At 40.5% G+C, this 17,122-nt stretch overlaps 1 protein-coding gene across 13 annotated transcripts in view; it reads right to left on the minus strand.

Annotated features, from left to right (window-relative positions):
- DOCK3 (dedicator of cytokinesis 3) overlaps positions 1–17,122 on the minus strand; it is a 182,516-nt gene that overhangs the window by 102,876 nt on the left and 62,518 nt on the right. For 12 of the 13 annotated variants that reach the window (XM_036333427.1, XM_036333432.1, XM_036333429.1 and 9 more), the window contains 2 exons: positions 4,133–4,281; positions 99–183 (listed from right to left, as the gene is read on the minus strand). In XM_036333427.1, coding sequence (XP_036189320.1) covers positions 99–183; positions 4,133–4,281 — 234 coding nt within the window. The remainder of the gene's footprint in view (positions 1–98; positions 184–4,132; positions 4,282–17,122) is intronic. The other variant, XM_036333436.1, reaches the window with a different exon arrangement.

The raw sequence follows: 17,122 nt of genomic DNA on the forward strand, positions 1-17,122 counted from the left end.
AAAGGAACACTTCTATTTCATAACATTAGTTCATAACAGAATTAGGGAAAGTACAGGAGAAAGAGGAGGTGTGCAGGAACAAGCGTTAGGTTTCTTACCATTTTGTAGAGATCAGAGACACTGATCTGGTCCGAATCCACTACCTCAAAGTCCTTCCGAGGCACCAGGTCCAGACCCAAATGCCTAGTGAAGAGAAAGACCACACTCAGCACGCATGTCCTCGCGTGCTCAGCTTTCTGTCCGTGCCGCAAGCCCAGGCCGCCATGAGCTTGTGGACGGGGCTCAGACCCGGCCTCGGGGGTACAGGCCTCTGGTAATACTTCACTGTGTTCGCCTTTAGGTGAGTACGTAAGGCTGACCCACGTCTAGGCGCCAGCAGTCCCCTTGTGATGGTAAGAAGGATTCATTTGCTATCACCTTGTTAACAGACCGATTGTGTTCATTAAGGATGGGTTTTCCATAGATCATGAATAAGTCACTTTTCTTTTATTTCTCCCCATCCTACAAGCATGCTCAAGGTCAATCATGCATCACTTCCACTACCAAGAGAAGTTATCTAGGATCCAAGTAGATGTGTGATCCAAGGTAAACACAGAACAAAATCACCTGCTGAAGATAATAAATGCAAAGAAATGTATGTTTTGGTGGAATTTTATCTCATTTTTCAATTTAATTAAAACTGACATTGGGTTATATAGAGTAAAGACATTACCACATATTAGCCAATGTGTTAAGAAACTTTAGACAGAAGTTTAACCAAGGAGTACTACTCCCAAAGAACTCAATACTTGGAAGATCTGGTATAACTTGGGCAGAAAGGAAGAAGTCATGTGATTAACGTCGACCGGAGGCAGTGTGAGACAGTGACTAACTGGACATAATCAGAACTCTTGGGTTCAAACATGGCACATAGTTTATAGCCAGTAAATGTTAGCTCCTTCCTCTCTCTCTAGAAAAACAGCTCTAAACCTGGAGTCCAGGGGACTGTGGACCCCTGGAACTGCTTACAACAGTATGTATGCCTGTTCACTTTACAGGTGATCATTTAGAACATTTTCCAAATATTCTGTAGTCATGCCACTGAAATCTTTTTAAATACAAAAATGAGACATTTTATATATATTCTTTAACCACTAGAGGTCACAAAATATGATAGACTAATAGTAGAATTAAGTAACAAAAAGACTATGCAAATAACCCAATTAAAATAGGTGTTTTCAATATAAGAGTTTAAGGGAAAATGCAGATGGCTCTAAGTCAATAGGACTGGGGAAGGGTGAAAGTGCTCTGAATCGGTGCACTGCACACAGTGACACCCATGCAAACTCTCTATTAGCACTCTGACGCTCTTGCCTTGCTTGTCCACTCAGCTATCCACCGACATACCCATCCACTCACCTCACAGACCTTTTATGCACCGACCAAGGTGCTGAATACAAGAAATACGGCAGTTTTCAGTCAAGCCCATGTTGGTACTCATCAGGCTAATTCTCCCCTGAGAGCGAGTATTTTCCCTCTCCTGGAAGTCACTAGAGCACAGCACCTTTTACTTTCTCAATTTCATTAAGAAATAAGAGAATGATCCACAGGTGATCTGATAAAATAGAAGACAAGTTCCTTCTACTAAGATTGACTTTAATGGAGAGGGTAGTTCTCAAAAGCTAAGTTGGACGACTGTCCCCACTGGAAGAAGGAAGAGAGGCTGCACAGTGAGAAGCAGCACGTGTTCACCACAAATCCCCCTCGGAGGGAGGTTCCTGGCCTCTCTATGGTTTAAGGACGGGGAAGTTACCAGGAAGTGCAGGAAATGATTAGATAGTACGGTTGCACATCTCCCAACATAATTTTGAAGATATTACTTCATCATATTCTAGCATCTAGTGTTACTGATAAAACTTTGGAGGCCAATGTGGTCCTTATTCTTAAGACTTGTTTTTCTGTCTGAAAACCTTTTAGGATCTTCTCATCACCCCTGGGACACTGAACTGTCTTCATGTGCCTTGCGTGGGTTTTGGGTTTCCCCATTCATATTAGGCATTTGGGGGCCCTCCAATCCCAAAACTCCTGGTTCTCTGGCTCTGAGAAATGTTCTTCCAGCATTTCTTTGGGATGTCTTCTTTATTTGCCTTTGTGTGTGTGTTTTTTTCCTGGAAATTATAATGTGTGATGTGGGACCCCTGGCCTAACCCTCTGTATTGCCCTTCTTTCTTCAATCACTTCCCATTCTTTTTGATTTTCCTAGTGACAACATAAAATTATCTTCCTAAATGTTTTATTTTGGAAGTCACATACTCTGTTCCTTTTTCATAGCATTTTATTCTACATAATAAATTTTCTTGATTATTTTGGAGGATACTCAGAGATTTTTTAAAAGTTCAGTAGATGAGTGGATTAAAAAACTGTGGTACATCTACACAATGGAATACTACGATGCTATAAAAAGGAAGGAACTCCTACCATTTGCAACAGCATGGATGGACCTGGAGAGCATTATGCTAAGCGAATTAAGTCAGTCAGAGAAAGATAAATATCACATGATCTCACTCATTTGTGGAATATAATGAACAACATAAAGTGATGAACAAAAACAGATCCAGAGACAGAGAAGCATCGATCAGACCCTCAAACCTCAGAAGGAAGGCAGGTGAGGGGGGTAAGGGGGAGAGAGCAACCAAAGGACTTATATGCGTGCATATGAGCCTAACCAATGGACAAGACACTAGGAGGGTGAGGGCATGAGCGGGGGTGGGGTGGGGGGGCAATAGGGGGTAAGAACACATATGTAACACCTTAATCAATCAAGAAAATAAAAATAAAAAAGTTCTTTACTCCTCTCTGATTCTCTCGGGGGCCTGATGCCTTCCTCTGGGCTAGGTATTTTGTTTACTCTGATTTCCGTCTCTTCCCCATGGAAGGATTTCTTTAAATATTTATGATACTGGATTGTCTATTCAGACTTCAAAGCCCTTTGAAGTGTGGGAGTTTTCTGTACGTGGGTGGGTGGCTAGCAGCTTCTCTTTTTGCTAAGTGGAAGGGATTTGGTCATTACACTCTGAAACCCACAATAAGGCCCCGGCTCTCTCTTGTCCAGTTTCCTCAGGGGCAGCTGGCCTTGGTATTTGGAGTCTGAGGTCGAACCCCTGGCTGCCAGGCATTCTCTCATGGTGGTGGATTAGTTCTTTTACGGATTCTCAAGAATCCCCCTTTTTTATGTTCCAAGGCCCACTCCTACCCTCCATGATTCTGGGAGTTACAAAGGAGCAGCTCCTTCATTAGCTAACATCTCCCCCACATACACTGGGCTTCCTCTGTCACTAATCCTCCAACTACTTTGTAGAAATGGGTTTCTAGATCTCATTTATTGCTGGCCCCTCCCATTCTTTTTATTTTCTAATATTTCAATGATGTCTTGAGAGGGAGAGGAGCTAAGACTTGTACTAATATACTTTAGGTATATGTCTATCTTATAGGAAGTAAACCGGTCACTTCAAGTTCAATGGACATGATTTTAAGATAATGAGACAAAAGTATCTGAAAATTATATCAATTATTAAGTCTAGGAAGAAGGAAACTCTAAATACTATTTACTCTAGCTTCCCATACCAAAGTCTTAGGATTGTACTTATACAGCAATAGCAAATAATGACACCTATAAATATAGGACTATATGTGAATGAAAATTAGTTAAGAATATTCTGAAGTACAGATGTAGAAATTCCCATTGGTGTATATGCTTATTTAGATGCACTGCATGACTATAAAAAGTAAAGAGCACCAAATTCACATTTATTAAAAAGGTAGGTACTAAAAGATGAAACAAAAGCATATTCTGATTCCTGAGGTCGATAATCAAGGACTTTGAGCTGGAAGAGACCTCAGTAGATCATGTTGTCCAATCTGATTTTCCAGAAGTTAAAAAGGAGGCTGAGGGAGTTTCAGTGAGTAGAGCCAATGAGCGTCCTTTGCTAAACTAAAAGAAATGACAACTCGGAGTAAGAATGGTCAAAGCTTAGTAGATAATGTAATAATGACTTTTAATCACTAAAGAGAAGCTATGATTAAGTGCAAACTCCATGAGGACTGAGTTATTGTAAATAAAACTGAGAGATGCCCAAATAACAGACATACTTACTCATTCCCCCAGTCCAGTCGCACGGTGATGTGCCGCTTAACCTCCCGCACCTGATCCTGAGTCAGGTGACCAGACAGTAGCTGCCTTCGAAGGTCAATAAGTTCATTCATCACATGGCGTAGTTTGTAGAAAAGGTCTACTTTGTGTTTCTGAAAGGGCATTTTTGGTGTTGGGTGAAATAAAAAATGGACATGGAAAAGGAATGAAAAAAGAAAGAGAAATAGTTAAACTATGGAAAGTGCTCATTTCTCTAAACCTCTAAAAAAGGCAATGCAAAGAGAAGTTTATCTAAGAATCTTAAAGTCCTTAGTTTGTACTACCTAAAAACCTCCACGCAGGGACAGCTAACGCGCACTGCAATCGCCCTGGGCCATGCACAGCGCTGTTTATCTCCACTCCATCCTGAACGACTCATTTCCCAGCGAATCCTCCTCACTACACTTAATCGGAACGGGAAGTCACACAGGAGCTGAGATCTGTTTTCTCTGACAGAAGGTACTAGCCTGAGCAACCAAGATTCCACCCATCCAGAAGCATCTCCGGTTTTTCCAGGAGGAATACTCAGCTGGGGGAGGGAGAGCGAGAATCACTTGCCCTATTTAAAGGCACTCAGGTTTCAAATAAAGCCGAGGTCTCCGGAGGAACATTCACTCCTGGTTTCCAGGCCTCATCCGGCTTTAATGAGCTTTCGTAAACAGTATGTGTCCCTAGTGTCACAGATGCTTCGTCTTTTTAGTTTAATAAAAAGTGTCACCTTCATAAGAGTTAAGTGGGAACCTTTCAATGAACTTAATGATGTCACAGTGGCTATACTTACAAGAAAAAAATGTAAGTGCCATGACAGTAGACGCTTGAGCAAAACGATATACTTAAGAACATAGATTTTAAAACTAAATTCCTATTTGCTCACAAATGAAATTTTTATTTTGGGATTTTTAGGTTTCTGTTTGTATTATAGAGAAGCATAATTTTATATAATTAAAATTCTTGGGATGTAACTTATCTGAATAGAGTGCTTTGAAAGACAGATCAGCCTATCCTGTGATTTTCAGCCGGTGCGTCGCAAGAACGTTTGAAACAGGCGCTACCTGCCTATTGAGCAGAGGCACTGGCCTCTTTTCCCTTACGGTGTCAAATACAAAAATGACAACAGGCAACACAACAATAGCTGTCCGGTGTGAAAGAATCAAAATTATACCCATTTTCTTTGTCAGATAGGCATAAAATAGAATATATTTTTGATGTGCCACAGAATTTTAGTAATTAGTTTATGTATGTCATGAAATGAAAATCATTGACATACTATTTGTTAGTAAAATCTTTATCTGAGATTTCCCCTAAAAGGGGGCTTGCCAAAATAAGCTTGATCTAAGTGGCCATAAATAAAATTAATTATACAATAAGTTACAAATGTTTTTGCTTTGTTAATTGTAAAGCAAATTGGCTAATGTTTTTAGATGGCAGTGATCTCATGACAAATGTTAAAAACATCATACTACTGAGAAATCACCTAATGGAGCACTAGACTTAAAGGTCTATCTTAAAGAGAAATTATTTTAACTGGAAAATCTACGGACTCATGTTCTCTAAGAACATTTCAAAAGGCAGGCTGGCCCTTCTTTAGTCCATGAGCATATGAAGAAAGTTAAGCACCTGCTGGGACACAAGCTGGCCGAAGGGCAGGATTTATAGGCCTGCCAGCTCAAAAAGCAAGGCCTAAGCAAACGGCATCATCTGGCAAAGTGAGATCTTGAAGACAAGCAGTAAAGGCAATGCGGTTCTGATAAAACAGGGCTACCTATCCAAATTTAAAACAGAAAGTTGGAATTATTATTTTCCCACAGAACCACATGTAATAACCCACTGCATATGTACATGAGCACTTATTCGTTCACTCAATTAACAAATGCTCACGGAGCAGCGGAGGAATGCTACCATTGTGTTGTGATCAGAAGTTCCTACTCCTGTGTTTTCATTCCACAGAGCAGAGACGGACAAAAGGAAAAGAAATAAATGATGGTGGTTAAGTTCTAAGAAACAATGTTAAAGCAGAATAGGGACAGTGGGTAGCTGTTGGTGGGCTGGCGGGGACAGGGAGAGGTGCTCCTTAGGTAGGGTGGCCAGGGAAAGGCTTCTTTGGGAGCTGAACTGAGAACAGAAACATGAAGGCAGTGAGGTGACAGCATCTGAGAAAACTGGGGGAGTTTCAGAGGCATCAGTCAGCAAGCGCAAACGCCTGGATGCGGAGGGGACTTGGCGTGGAGGACAGAGATCCGGGCCCCCGGGCGGGGGCGGAGTGAACAGGGAGAGGTGATGCTGCAGTCAGAGGCCACAGGGGCCAGATGAGGCCGCCTGCGTGCCATCTTTGGCTTTTATTCCAAACAAGATGGGAAGCCCCTGGAAATTTTCAGAAGAGTGGTGTGCTATGATTTAAGTCTTGAAACCATCACCCTGAGGGCTCTGTTGAGGGGAAACCATGAAAAAGAGGAACGCAGGGGTCCCAGTGAGAAGCTCTTGATTGCAATGACCCCCAGAATGACGCCTGAAGGGATGATGGTCAGACGGTGGTGATAAAAATGGTAGGGCTTGGTTTTGACATGACTGAGCTAGCAAGATCTGTGGATAGATTAGGGGTGGGAAATGAATGAAGTCAAAGATCACTCCTTGCCGAAACCGGTTTGGCTCAGTGGATAGAGCGTCAGCCTGTGGACTGAAAGGTCCCAGGTTCGATTCCGGTCAAGGGCATGTACCTGGGTTGCGGGCACATCCCCAGTAGGAGATGTGCAGGAGGCAGCTGATCGATGTTTCTCTCTCATCGATGTTTCTAACTCTCTATCTCTCTCCCTTCCTCTCTGTAAAAACTCAATAAAAAATATATTAAAAAAAAAAAAAAAAAAAAAGATCACTCCTTTTCCTGGCCTGGGAACACATCTGAAAGAGGGAAACAAGGTTTAATTTGGACATGCTAATTTGACAGTTGACATTCCGACGTCAGAAAATCGAGAATTGTCTAGCCGAGAAAACTATGAGGGAGGAATAAGCAGGGAGATGAAAGAAAAAGCAATATTGAAAACAGGATTTTAAAAAGGACTTTGTCAAATGCACTGAAAGATTAAATAAAATACAGACTGAGAACTGGTCACTGATTTGGCATGGCAGTGGCCATCACTGACCTCTACGAGGGCAGTTTTGATGGAATGAGTGAGTTCATGAGAGAACTGAGCATGGATGAACCTAGAGGATATTATGGCAGACAGAGAAAGACAAACATATGATATCACTTATATGTGGAATTTAAAAAAACAAATGAACAAAACAAAAACAGATTCATAGAAACAGAGATCAAACTGATGGTTGCCAGAGGGGTGGGCTGGGGGAGGGTGAGAAGATGGGTGAAAAAGAAGGGGAATGTAGTTTAAAATATTGTGACAGCTGCATGGTGACAGCTGGTTACTTGACTTAGTGTGGTGATCGCATCATAAGGTATATAAATGTCGAGTCACTATATTGTACACTATATTGTAAACTAATATAATAATGTGTACCAACTATACTTAAATTTTAAAAAGAAAACAAACAAAAAAAGAAATGGAGACAGAGCACAGACAATTCTTTTGTAGAATTTTCAGTAATTAGAGGCAAAGCAATGAGGTAGCAGAACAGGGCTGTGTGACCAAGGGAGAGAATTTCAGGCTATTTGTATGCTGAAGGGAATGATCTAATAGAGAGAGAATATTTGATGATGCAGGTGTTAAATTCCTGAGTAGCCAAAAAGAGGTGGGTCCCGGGTCAAAAGAGGAGGCTTCGCTTAAGCTGGATACCCTGAATTTTGGCACAAAGAGGAAAGTATAGGATGTGGCTAATGCCACAGTAGTTGGGAGGTTTGGTGACAGGAGACCGTATTTTTCCTCGGTTGCTTTAGTCTCAAGGACATAAAATGCAAGGCCATCGGCTGAGAGTGAGAGGGGTGGGAGCGAGTCTGAGAATAGAGGAGATGGAAGACAGTTCCATAGAGAGTGGTAACACAGATCAGCAGGGGAACGGGAGTTCAACTGCCAGATCTGTGAGCATGAATTGAAAGGTTGCGTTTTTGTTAAGCCAAGTACATCTGACGCTTGAACAACATGGGTTTAAACTAGGCAAATCCACTTATACCCAGGTTTTTCCTCAATATTAAATACCTACACATTTTCAATCCATGAGTGGCAGTCTATGGATGTGGAGGGCCAACTGTATGCATTGACCTACGCTACTTCACACTGGGAACTTGAGCATCTGCAGATTCTGGTACCCATGGAAAGTCCTGGAACCAACCCCTGAGGATACTGAGGGACAACTAAGCTTTAGGGAGTCAAAAGTTATACACGGATTTTCAACTGTGCTGGGCGTCAGCACCCCTAACCCATGTTGTTCAAGAGTCAATGTATAATGTATATCGATACTGAAATATTACATACATGTGTATATGTACACACACCGTTCAAGGTGAGCAATCTGGCGACTGGCCCCCGAGCACACGGTTTACCTGGGATCACCTGACCCCACAGGCCAGCGGGATATCCCACTCAGCTTTTCCACTGAGACGCCTGCTCCTCAGCAGATTAAAACAACAGTGTGATGAGGCAGGGTAAGGGTTAGCTTTCCTGCACAATCATCCCTAGTTCCTGTCACTGCTCAAATAAAAGCAGGGGAGGGGTTACGGATATGAGGAAAAAGAAATCTGTAGCCCATCTTAGCCACACGTTCAGCTTCTCCAAAAGCTCAACAGTCTAATATTTGTCAAGAACAGTCACAGACTATTTGGGAAACAGACCGAAGAATCAGCAGAAACTATAAATTTAACTACTTTGCAACCATGTGCCAAGAAGAATTTGCCTCTCATTGTGCAAGAATCTCTGTAACTCTGCAGAGAAAATCTGAGGCTTAATACTCCCGGTTTAAAAATTATTTTTACTGAACTGCATGTAACCCAGTGTGGGAGAAAGGTTGCGCTGCGATGATGCCTCTGAATTAGCAGGCGAGCAACACTGTAGAGGACCCGTCCTAAAGTGCGCCATCTTTATTTAAAACCACATATTCACAAAGGCATGCTGATATGATTATAAAACTCTACTTAAAAGAAAATTACATCAAAAGTAATGATCTCCTCAAAGAGAACAAATGTCCTGCCATTAGTATGAAAAACTTTAGGTGAAAATCAATTTAATGAAAGTTAAACTGTACATCTAAAATTCAAGTTGTTAAGGGAAGAGTCCCAGATGTCTCCATTTTACCTCTTACTTTCGAACATTTACTTTATATGTAGATAGATGGTTTATTGTCTCATTTCTTGTTAACAAAATAACCATTTTAAACTTGAATTTATTTAAACTTCTCCAATACTCCTTTTCTTTAAAATTGCTATTAATAATCAAACCTCTTACCATAAGTTAACCTCTAATCCTATTCAAAATGTTTGTGTTATACCACAAAGCTTTAGTGCTCATCTCAGTACAATATAAAAATATCTAAACTGCAGTACCTGCAACACTAATCACCTTTCTGCTGCAAATATCTTTTAAGTCCAGGATTTCAACTTCCATTTTAGGTTGTTGAACTACATAATTAGCAAAGGCTTGAAAATGAGTTCAAAAGAGAAAATCCTGTGAAACAAAACAATATCTAAATCCAAGCTATTTCGCACTTATCTCCACGTATATTTGTAAGAAATACAAATGCAAACAAGCAATGTGAAAATTACTCTTAGACCAGTGGTTCCCAACGTGGGCACACGCCCCGCAGGGGGGCAATGTGATTTTTAAGGGGGGCAATTCGAGAACAAGTTATTAACAGTGAATTTTTTGCATTTCTTATAGTTCTAGAGGCCTCGTACACAGTATATAAATATATATTGTGACATATTTGTGCAATTCAGTCCTCTATTATGTTTTGAAACTTCATTTGCTATTTTTTCAGATCACTTCATATTATTATTATATCTAAACAATTTCTTAGTGGTTTCTTCCTCAGCTCTTCAACTGTCCTTTCATTCTTTTTTTCTCTTCCATGGATGCCATGTTTTGGGGAGCTTGTTTAGACCAAGTGAATGGCCTTGTAGGCTTCCTCTACGTGAGTAGGAGTTCACTTTTTGAGTAATAAGAATCATATGTCACAGGGGGCAGGATTTTAGAGATGCTTAGGTGGGGCATGGCCAACAAAAGCTGGGAACCACCGCTTTCAACTGTTCACTAATATGGGTATGCCTCTACTGTACCATCTACTTGCTTGGCCTGAATACTTACTCCTCCACCTCTAAATGCATGTATGCTATGCATGCGCCTGTGTGGGTGTGGGTGTGATGGGTCTGAAGGGTGTGTGGGGGGGGACAGGGAGATAGAAACAGGAGAATTGGTTAAAAGTCTTTAAAAGGCTGTGAGGCCAAACTGGTTTGGCTCAGTGGATAGAGCATCGGCCTGCAGACTGAAGGGTCCCAGGTTCGATTCTGGTCAAGGGCATGTACCTTGGCTGAGGGCACATCCCCAATAGGGGGTGTGCAGGAGGCAGCTGATTGATGTTTCTCTCTCATCCAAGTTTCTACCTCTCTATCCCTCTCCCTTCCTCTCTATAAAAAAAAATCAATAAAATATATTAAAAAATAAAAATAAAAGGCTGTGAGACTGTCAGGTCGTCACTCCTCCTCTATGCTGCCTGGCTTTCCCCACAAGATCGGCCACTCTCTGCAGAGGTTAAAACAGGGTCCGTACATGAGGGGCACCAAAAGAGCTGATGATGTTAAACAAGCAGCTGACATGAAAGCCTACGTGGTAAACAGGCTGACATCCCCGGTGCCTCTCCCACACTGAGCTCCCAAGTGTCGCTAGCCAGCCTCCACCTTCCAGGAGGGCAAGCAGAGGGTCCTCCTCTTCCCCGTGACAAGCTGGGCCTCTTCTACTTTCTCCACAGTCATGCCCAGCAGTCAGTCAACACTAGCCCCGCTCACAAAACTTTGTCAATATTTTAATGCTTCATTCTTAAGTAGGAATAGAAAATATCACCATATAATGAACAAACAGAAACAATATTAGGAGTAAAAGAACATTTCACATAAAATAGTACTTTCAGGCAGCACAGAGGTTATGTATTACACCCATGAAGTAAGAACAGGATATAACAGGAGTTAAAAGGCCAGAGCCCACAGGGTTTTTGGAGATTAGAAATAAGATAGTTGTGGTTATAAGCACAATCTAGTACAAAGGATAGGATAGAAATAGAAGAATTCTGCCAGAAAGCAGAAGAAAAAAGGTAATAAAATAACAAAGGTGGGAGAAGATGTAAGAAAATGAGTGAATCATTCTAAGATTGCCAATTCTAAGAGAAAACGATGAAAACAAAAGCGAAGCTGTCAAAGTAACGCAATACCCGTCCCGGGACCGAAGGACATGAGTTTCCAGGCGGGCAGAACTCACGGAGGAGCCAGCATGATCAATGAAAAGGGACACAACTAGGAGCAGCACTGAAAACTGCACGACACTAAAACCTTCCGTGGAAAAAAATTGTCACTCACAGCCAGGAACTAGAGTAACACTGGGCTTCTGAACAACACTGGGAACTAGACAATAAGGAAGCAGCGCTTTAAAGCTTCTGTCCTGTGTTTGTAACCGAGAATTTTATGTCAACCCAAGCTATCTATCAAGGGTAAGGATATACTGAAGACATTCCAAATATGCAAAATCTCCAAAAAAACCAAACTCTCCCATACACATTTCTCAGGAAGATATGGAGAAAGTGATTCATCAAATGAGGAAATAAATCAAAAATTAAGATGACACTGGTTTAACCCAGAAGACAAGGGGACCTAGGGAAAGGGCAGGGAAAATTCTCAGGCCAGATTAACACAAGATACTGGAGGCTTCATACAGGACATCGGTGAGAAAAACATTAAACTGGTAAAACACCTAAAATGTTTTAACATACTCAAAGGAGATTTTCATCTCTGCCAGAAGGTCAGGATGTACAAAAAAGAGGAAACAAAACAAATGAAAAGAGAAACAATTATTAACTATTAAAAAACAAGGTTGCCCTGGCCAGTGTTCTCAGCAGTTAGAGCGTCAGCCCACACACTGAAGGTCTCGGGTTCGATCCCCAGTCAAGGGTACACACCTGGGTTGCAGGTTCAATCCCCGGCCCTGGTAGGGGCGGTGCAGGAGGCAACCAATCAATGTGTCTCTCACATCAATGCTTTTCTCCCTCTTTTCCCTCTTCCACCTCTCCCTTCCTCCCTTCCACTCTCTCTAAAAATACACACCAAAATCAATGGGAAAATTATCCTCGGGTGAGGATTAACAAAAAACAGAAAAAAGCCCCACATACAACAAAGAAATGTAATCTCACTTCACTATGTGGCTCTGATATAAAATTAGCCACACAGGCATAGTAGTAACTGCATATTGATTTAACAAAAAATATGTAACTATTTTGTAAGTACTGGAGTAGGGGAAGAGCATTTGAGTATAAAGAACATTCAGAGCTGAACTCTTATCTCCTCATCTTACTGGCAATAATCTAAACGACTGCTGATAAAAGTAAAAGAAGAAAGTGCCAAAGCAGGACTGTATTTGAACATCAAAAAGACAAAAATCAGCCCTGACTGGTTTGAATCAGTGGAAGGAGTGTTGGCCTGTGGACTCAAGGGGTCCCAGGTTCGATTCCGGTCAAGGGCATGTACCTTGGTTGCGGGCACATCCCCGGTGGGAGGTGTGCAGGAGGCAGCTGATCGATGTTTCTCTCCCATCGATGTTTCTGACTCTCTGTCCCTCTCCCTTCCTCTCTGTAAAAAATCAATAAAATATATATATAAAAAATTAAAAAAAGACAAAAATCATAATCACAGAAGAAATACACTTGTAAGATAGACAATGAACATATCAAAATTGCTACAGACTTTGCTTACTGTGCTCAGACATCAATGCCAATGGGGACTGCAGCCCAGAAGTCAAGAGAGGCTGAGACTCGCAAGGGCACAATGAAGAATTAGGAAAGAGCATTAAGAGCAATAAGCTATCATTAGAGACCAAGGCCAAGGCCACCCACACCCTTGTATTTCCAATCACTGTGTACGGACGGGAGGCTTGCGGAGTGAATAGGCCGACAGAGAAAAATGGATTCACTGGGAACATGGTGCTGAGGAGAGCTCTATGGATACCATGGACCGCCAGAAAGACAAACAAGTGGTCCTAGAGCCACTTAAGCCTAAAACATCGCTGGAGGCAAAAATGACAAAACTTCCAGCACATCACAAGGCAGCGGGGTTCTTTGGAAAAAAACAATAATGCTGGGAAGAATAGAAGACAGCAGGCAAAGAGGAACAGATATGAGAGAGACTGATTCCATAGAAGAAGCACAGACGGGTCTACAGGAGCTGAGCAGGGCTGGTGAAGACAGGACAACACTCATACACAGAGTCACCAGGAGTCGACGCTAAGATACATGTAATACAAGGCCACTAAATGAGTCCTAAAATTGTATAAATCAAGATATACATGAAAACAACATTATTTAGAAATGGGAATCTCAGAATAACTAACTAAAAGAGCTAAGTAAAATGGGTGGGCAGTGGAAATAAGGAATGGGGAGAGATAGGGCAAAGAACTACTGTTTTTCATTAAAGGCCTAGTTGTCTTTTATGTACGATTTAAAAACCCATATATACATATTTTGCTGATTTCTTTAAAACATGAAATTAAAAAATTTCTACCATGAAAGGCCTTCACACACTCACATATGAGTCTAAGAAAAATTGGGAAACTCTGAACAAGATAGGTGGATTATATCAATGTCAATATCCTGGTTGCAACACTTTAATATAATTTTGGAGATATTATCATTGATGGAAACTGAGTAAAGGTTACATAAAATCTCTCGTCATTGTTTCTTTTTTTAAAAAAATTGATTTGAGAAAGCAAAGGAGAGAGTGATTGAGAAAGGGAGAGAGAGATCAAGACATTGAGAGAAATAGAAAAATCTATGGGAGAGAGAAACATCAACTGGTTGCCTCTTGCCACATGCCCTGACCAGGGACTGACCCCAAAACCTGGGTATGTGCCCTGACTGGGAATCAAACCCACCACCTTCTGGTGTATGGAACGATGCTCCAACCAAATGAGCCACCCCGGCCAGGGCTCTGCAACGCTTTTTCAGACTGAGAATCTATAATTACCTCACAATAAAAAGAAGGGAGACCATGAAATAAGTGCTCATTGTTAGAATGATTTGATGTTGTAAATAAATTAACGCCCGAATTAATGCCTAAATTCAGAGCTATTCCACAAGGAACTTCGTAAACTCAAATATCGTATCTATATGGATCAAGGCCCACAAGCAGACACATCAACTTTGGAAAGGAGGAGAAACAAGAAAAGACATGCCCTACTAAATATTAAGACTTACTTTAGCATATATTAAGACATCCCACAAAGCCATTTTAATAAAAATTGACGCATTACCGACAACAAAAAGGAGAGCCCAGAAGCAAACTCGTATGAGCAGCTGGTAGATAGTAGAAATGGCATTACAAATCAGCGGGGAGCAAACAGCTTGGTTAGTAGGTGGTGTGGGGAAAGCTGGCTTTAATATTGAGAAAAGTGAAGTTGGAATTCCAGATCTCCATCTGGAGGAGGAATTCCAGATGGTAAAGTCATAAATGTGAAAGGTAAAATCATGTAACTAATCAAATAAAAAGTAGTAGGAGTATCTTCTCGACTGAGATGGGGTACGCTCTGTTAAACAAGGGTCATGGACAGAAAATCAGAGTTCCCTTTACTTGGAAGTTTAAATACTTTGGGACCAAGAATATGTTAAAATAAAATGATAGTAAATGTCAGGAAGTTGTCATTCTAACAATACTGCTATTAATTAGGTGAGAAATAACACAAGTGATAAGATCTGAATTATTATTGTCAGTATTGGCCCTTATTTTAATGACAGAATCAATTAGAAATTAAGCATACACTAAATGAAATAAAGAACAATTTACAGAAATTTAACAGTAGAGTAGAGGATTCTGAGAATCAAAGTGACGAAGTGGAATACAAGGAAGCAAAAAACACCCAGTCAGAAGAGCAAAAAAAAAAAAAAAAGAATCCAAAAATATGAAGATAGCATAAACAGCCTCAGGGACAACTTCAGGCACACCAACATTCGCGTTATGGGGGTGCCAGAGGGGAAGAGAGGCAACAAGATATTGAAAACCTATTTGAAAAAATAATGACAGAAATCCTTCCCTACCTGGTGAAAGAAATAGACTTACAAGTCCAGAAAGCACAGAGAGTCCCAAACAAGAGAAACCCAAAAAGGCTCACACCCAGACACATCATAACTAAAATGCCAAAGTTTAAACACAAAGAGAGAATCTTAAAGCAGCAAGAGGAAGGCAATTAACTACAAGAGAGCACCCATACGACTATCAGCTGATTTCTCAATAGAAACTTTGTAGGCCAGAAGGGAGTGGCAAGCAATATTCAAAGTGATGAATAGTAAGGACCTACAACCAAGATTACTCTGCCCAGCAAAGCTCTCATTTAGAATTGAAGGTCAGATAAAGAGCTTCACAAGCAAGAAAAAGCTAAAGGAGTGCATCACCACCTAAACCAGTATTATATGAAATTTTGAAGGGTATTATTTAAGAAGAGATAAAAAAAAAAGTGAATAAAATGGCAACAAATACAAATCTACCAACAAGTGAATCTAAAAATCAAAATAAACGAACAAGAAATCTAATGAACAAAATAAACTGGTGAATGAAAAAGGATCGGAGGCATGGAAGCATGGAACAGACTGACGAATCTCAGAGGGGAGGGGGGAGATGAACCAAAGATCTTACTGTCTATGGACACAGACAGTAGGGTGCTGAAGGCCTGTGGTAGGGCGAGACCTGGGTAGAGGGGAGCAATGGGGGGAGGGGGACATCTATAATACTCTCAACAATAATGATTTAAAAAATGATTTAGCTTCCCATATGTATGACAGATGCTGCTAAAATAAGCTGAAACTACTGAGGGAATAATTTTTAATCTGTATATTGCCTTCAAGAAAGAAAACCAGATTCCTTTACCAACATATTTACAAGGGATCAGTTCTTGTCACCACTGCATTCTAAGGCATAACGCAAAACAGTTCTTTAAGTACACAATACATATTTGATGAAGGCATAAAAAAATGACGCGAAGAAAAAATAGGTTCTATGAGAGGTATTTTAATAAAATTAACCACAAAATGTAAGCTCTATCACTAGGCTGTAAAGGTCATGAAGGCAGGTAATTGTGTCTATTTCATTGACTGTTGTATTCTAGAGATACAACGTATTAGATAAGAAATGATTAATAGTTCTAGAATGGAAGAATGAACAAAAAGCTCACGAGGTCTTCTTATAGGAAGAAAATTATAGAGAAAAGAACAAGGAAATGATTATCACAAAAGATAATGGTCATTTCAGCAGAGAAGGGAGCATAAGGGGCTTCTAAATTACTGTCAATGTTTATTTCTTTTTTTATAAATTTATCTTTCAATTACAGTTGACCTACAATATATTAGTTACAGGTATACTATGTAACTTTTATATGTACCTAATGCATATGTAACTGCAATCCCAAAACAGAAGAGAGAATACAGATAGAAGCAATATTTGAAAACTTAGACTTTTTCAAAGCCAATGAAAGACATCAAGCCATAGATTCAAGTAGTGCTGAGAACTCCCAACATGGCTGAAGATATTTAAAGGGGGACACAAAGAGAGGAAACCAAGAAGATCCTATCATAACTGTGTATTGCACACCCAGATATAAAATATTCAATACTTAATATTCCGTATATTTTTACACTCCAGTCAGCAAAATGCATATGCAATGAGCAGATGACATACTGAAGAGATACAGATAAGACTATTTTAACCTAGATTTCCAACAGGATCCCCAATCTAGAATATTCTAATATTCTGTACCATTTTCACCACAGAAC

This window comes from Myotis myotis, unplaced genomic scaffold (assembly GCF_014108235.1).
Source record: "Myotis myotis isolate mMyoMyo1 unplaced genomic scaffold, mMyoMyo1.p scaffold_m19_p_13, whole genome shotgun sequence".
NCBI lineage: Eukaryota > Metazoa > Chordata > Mammalia > Chiroptera > Vespertilionidae > Myotis > Myotis myotis.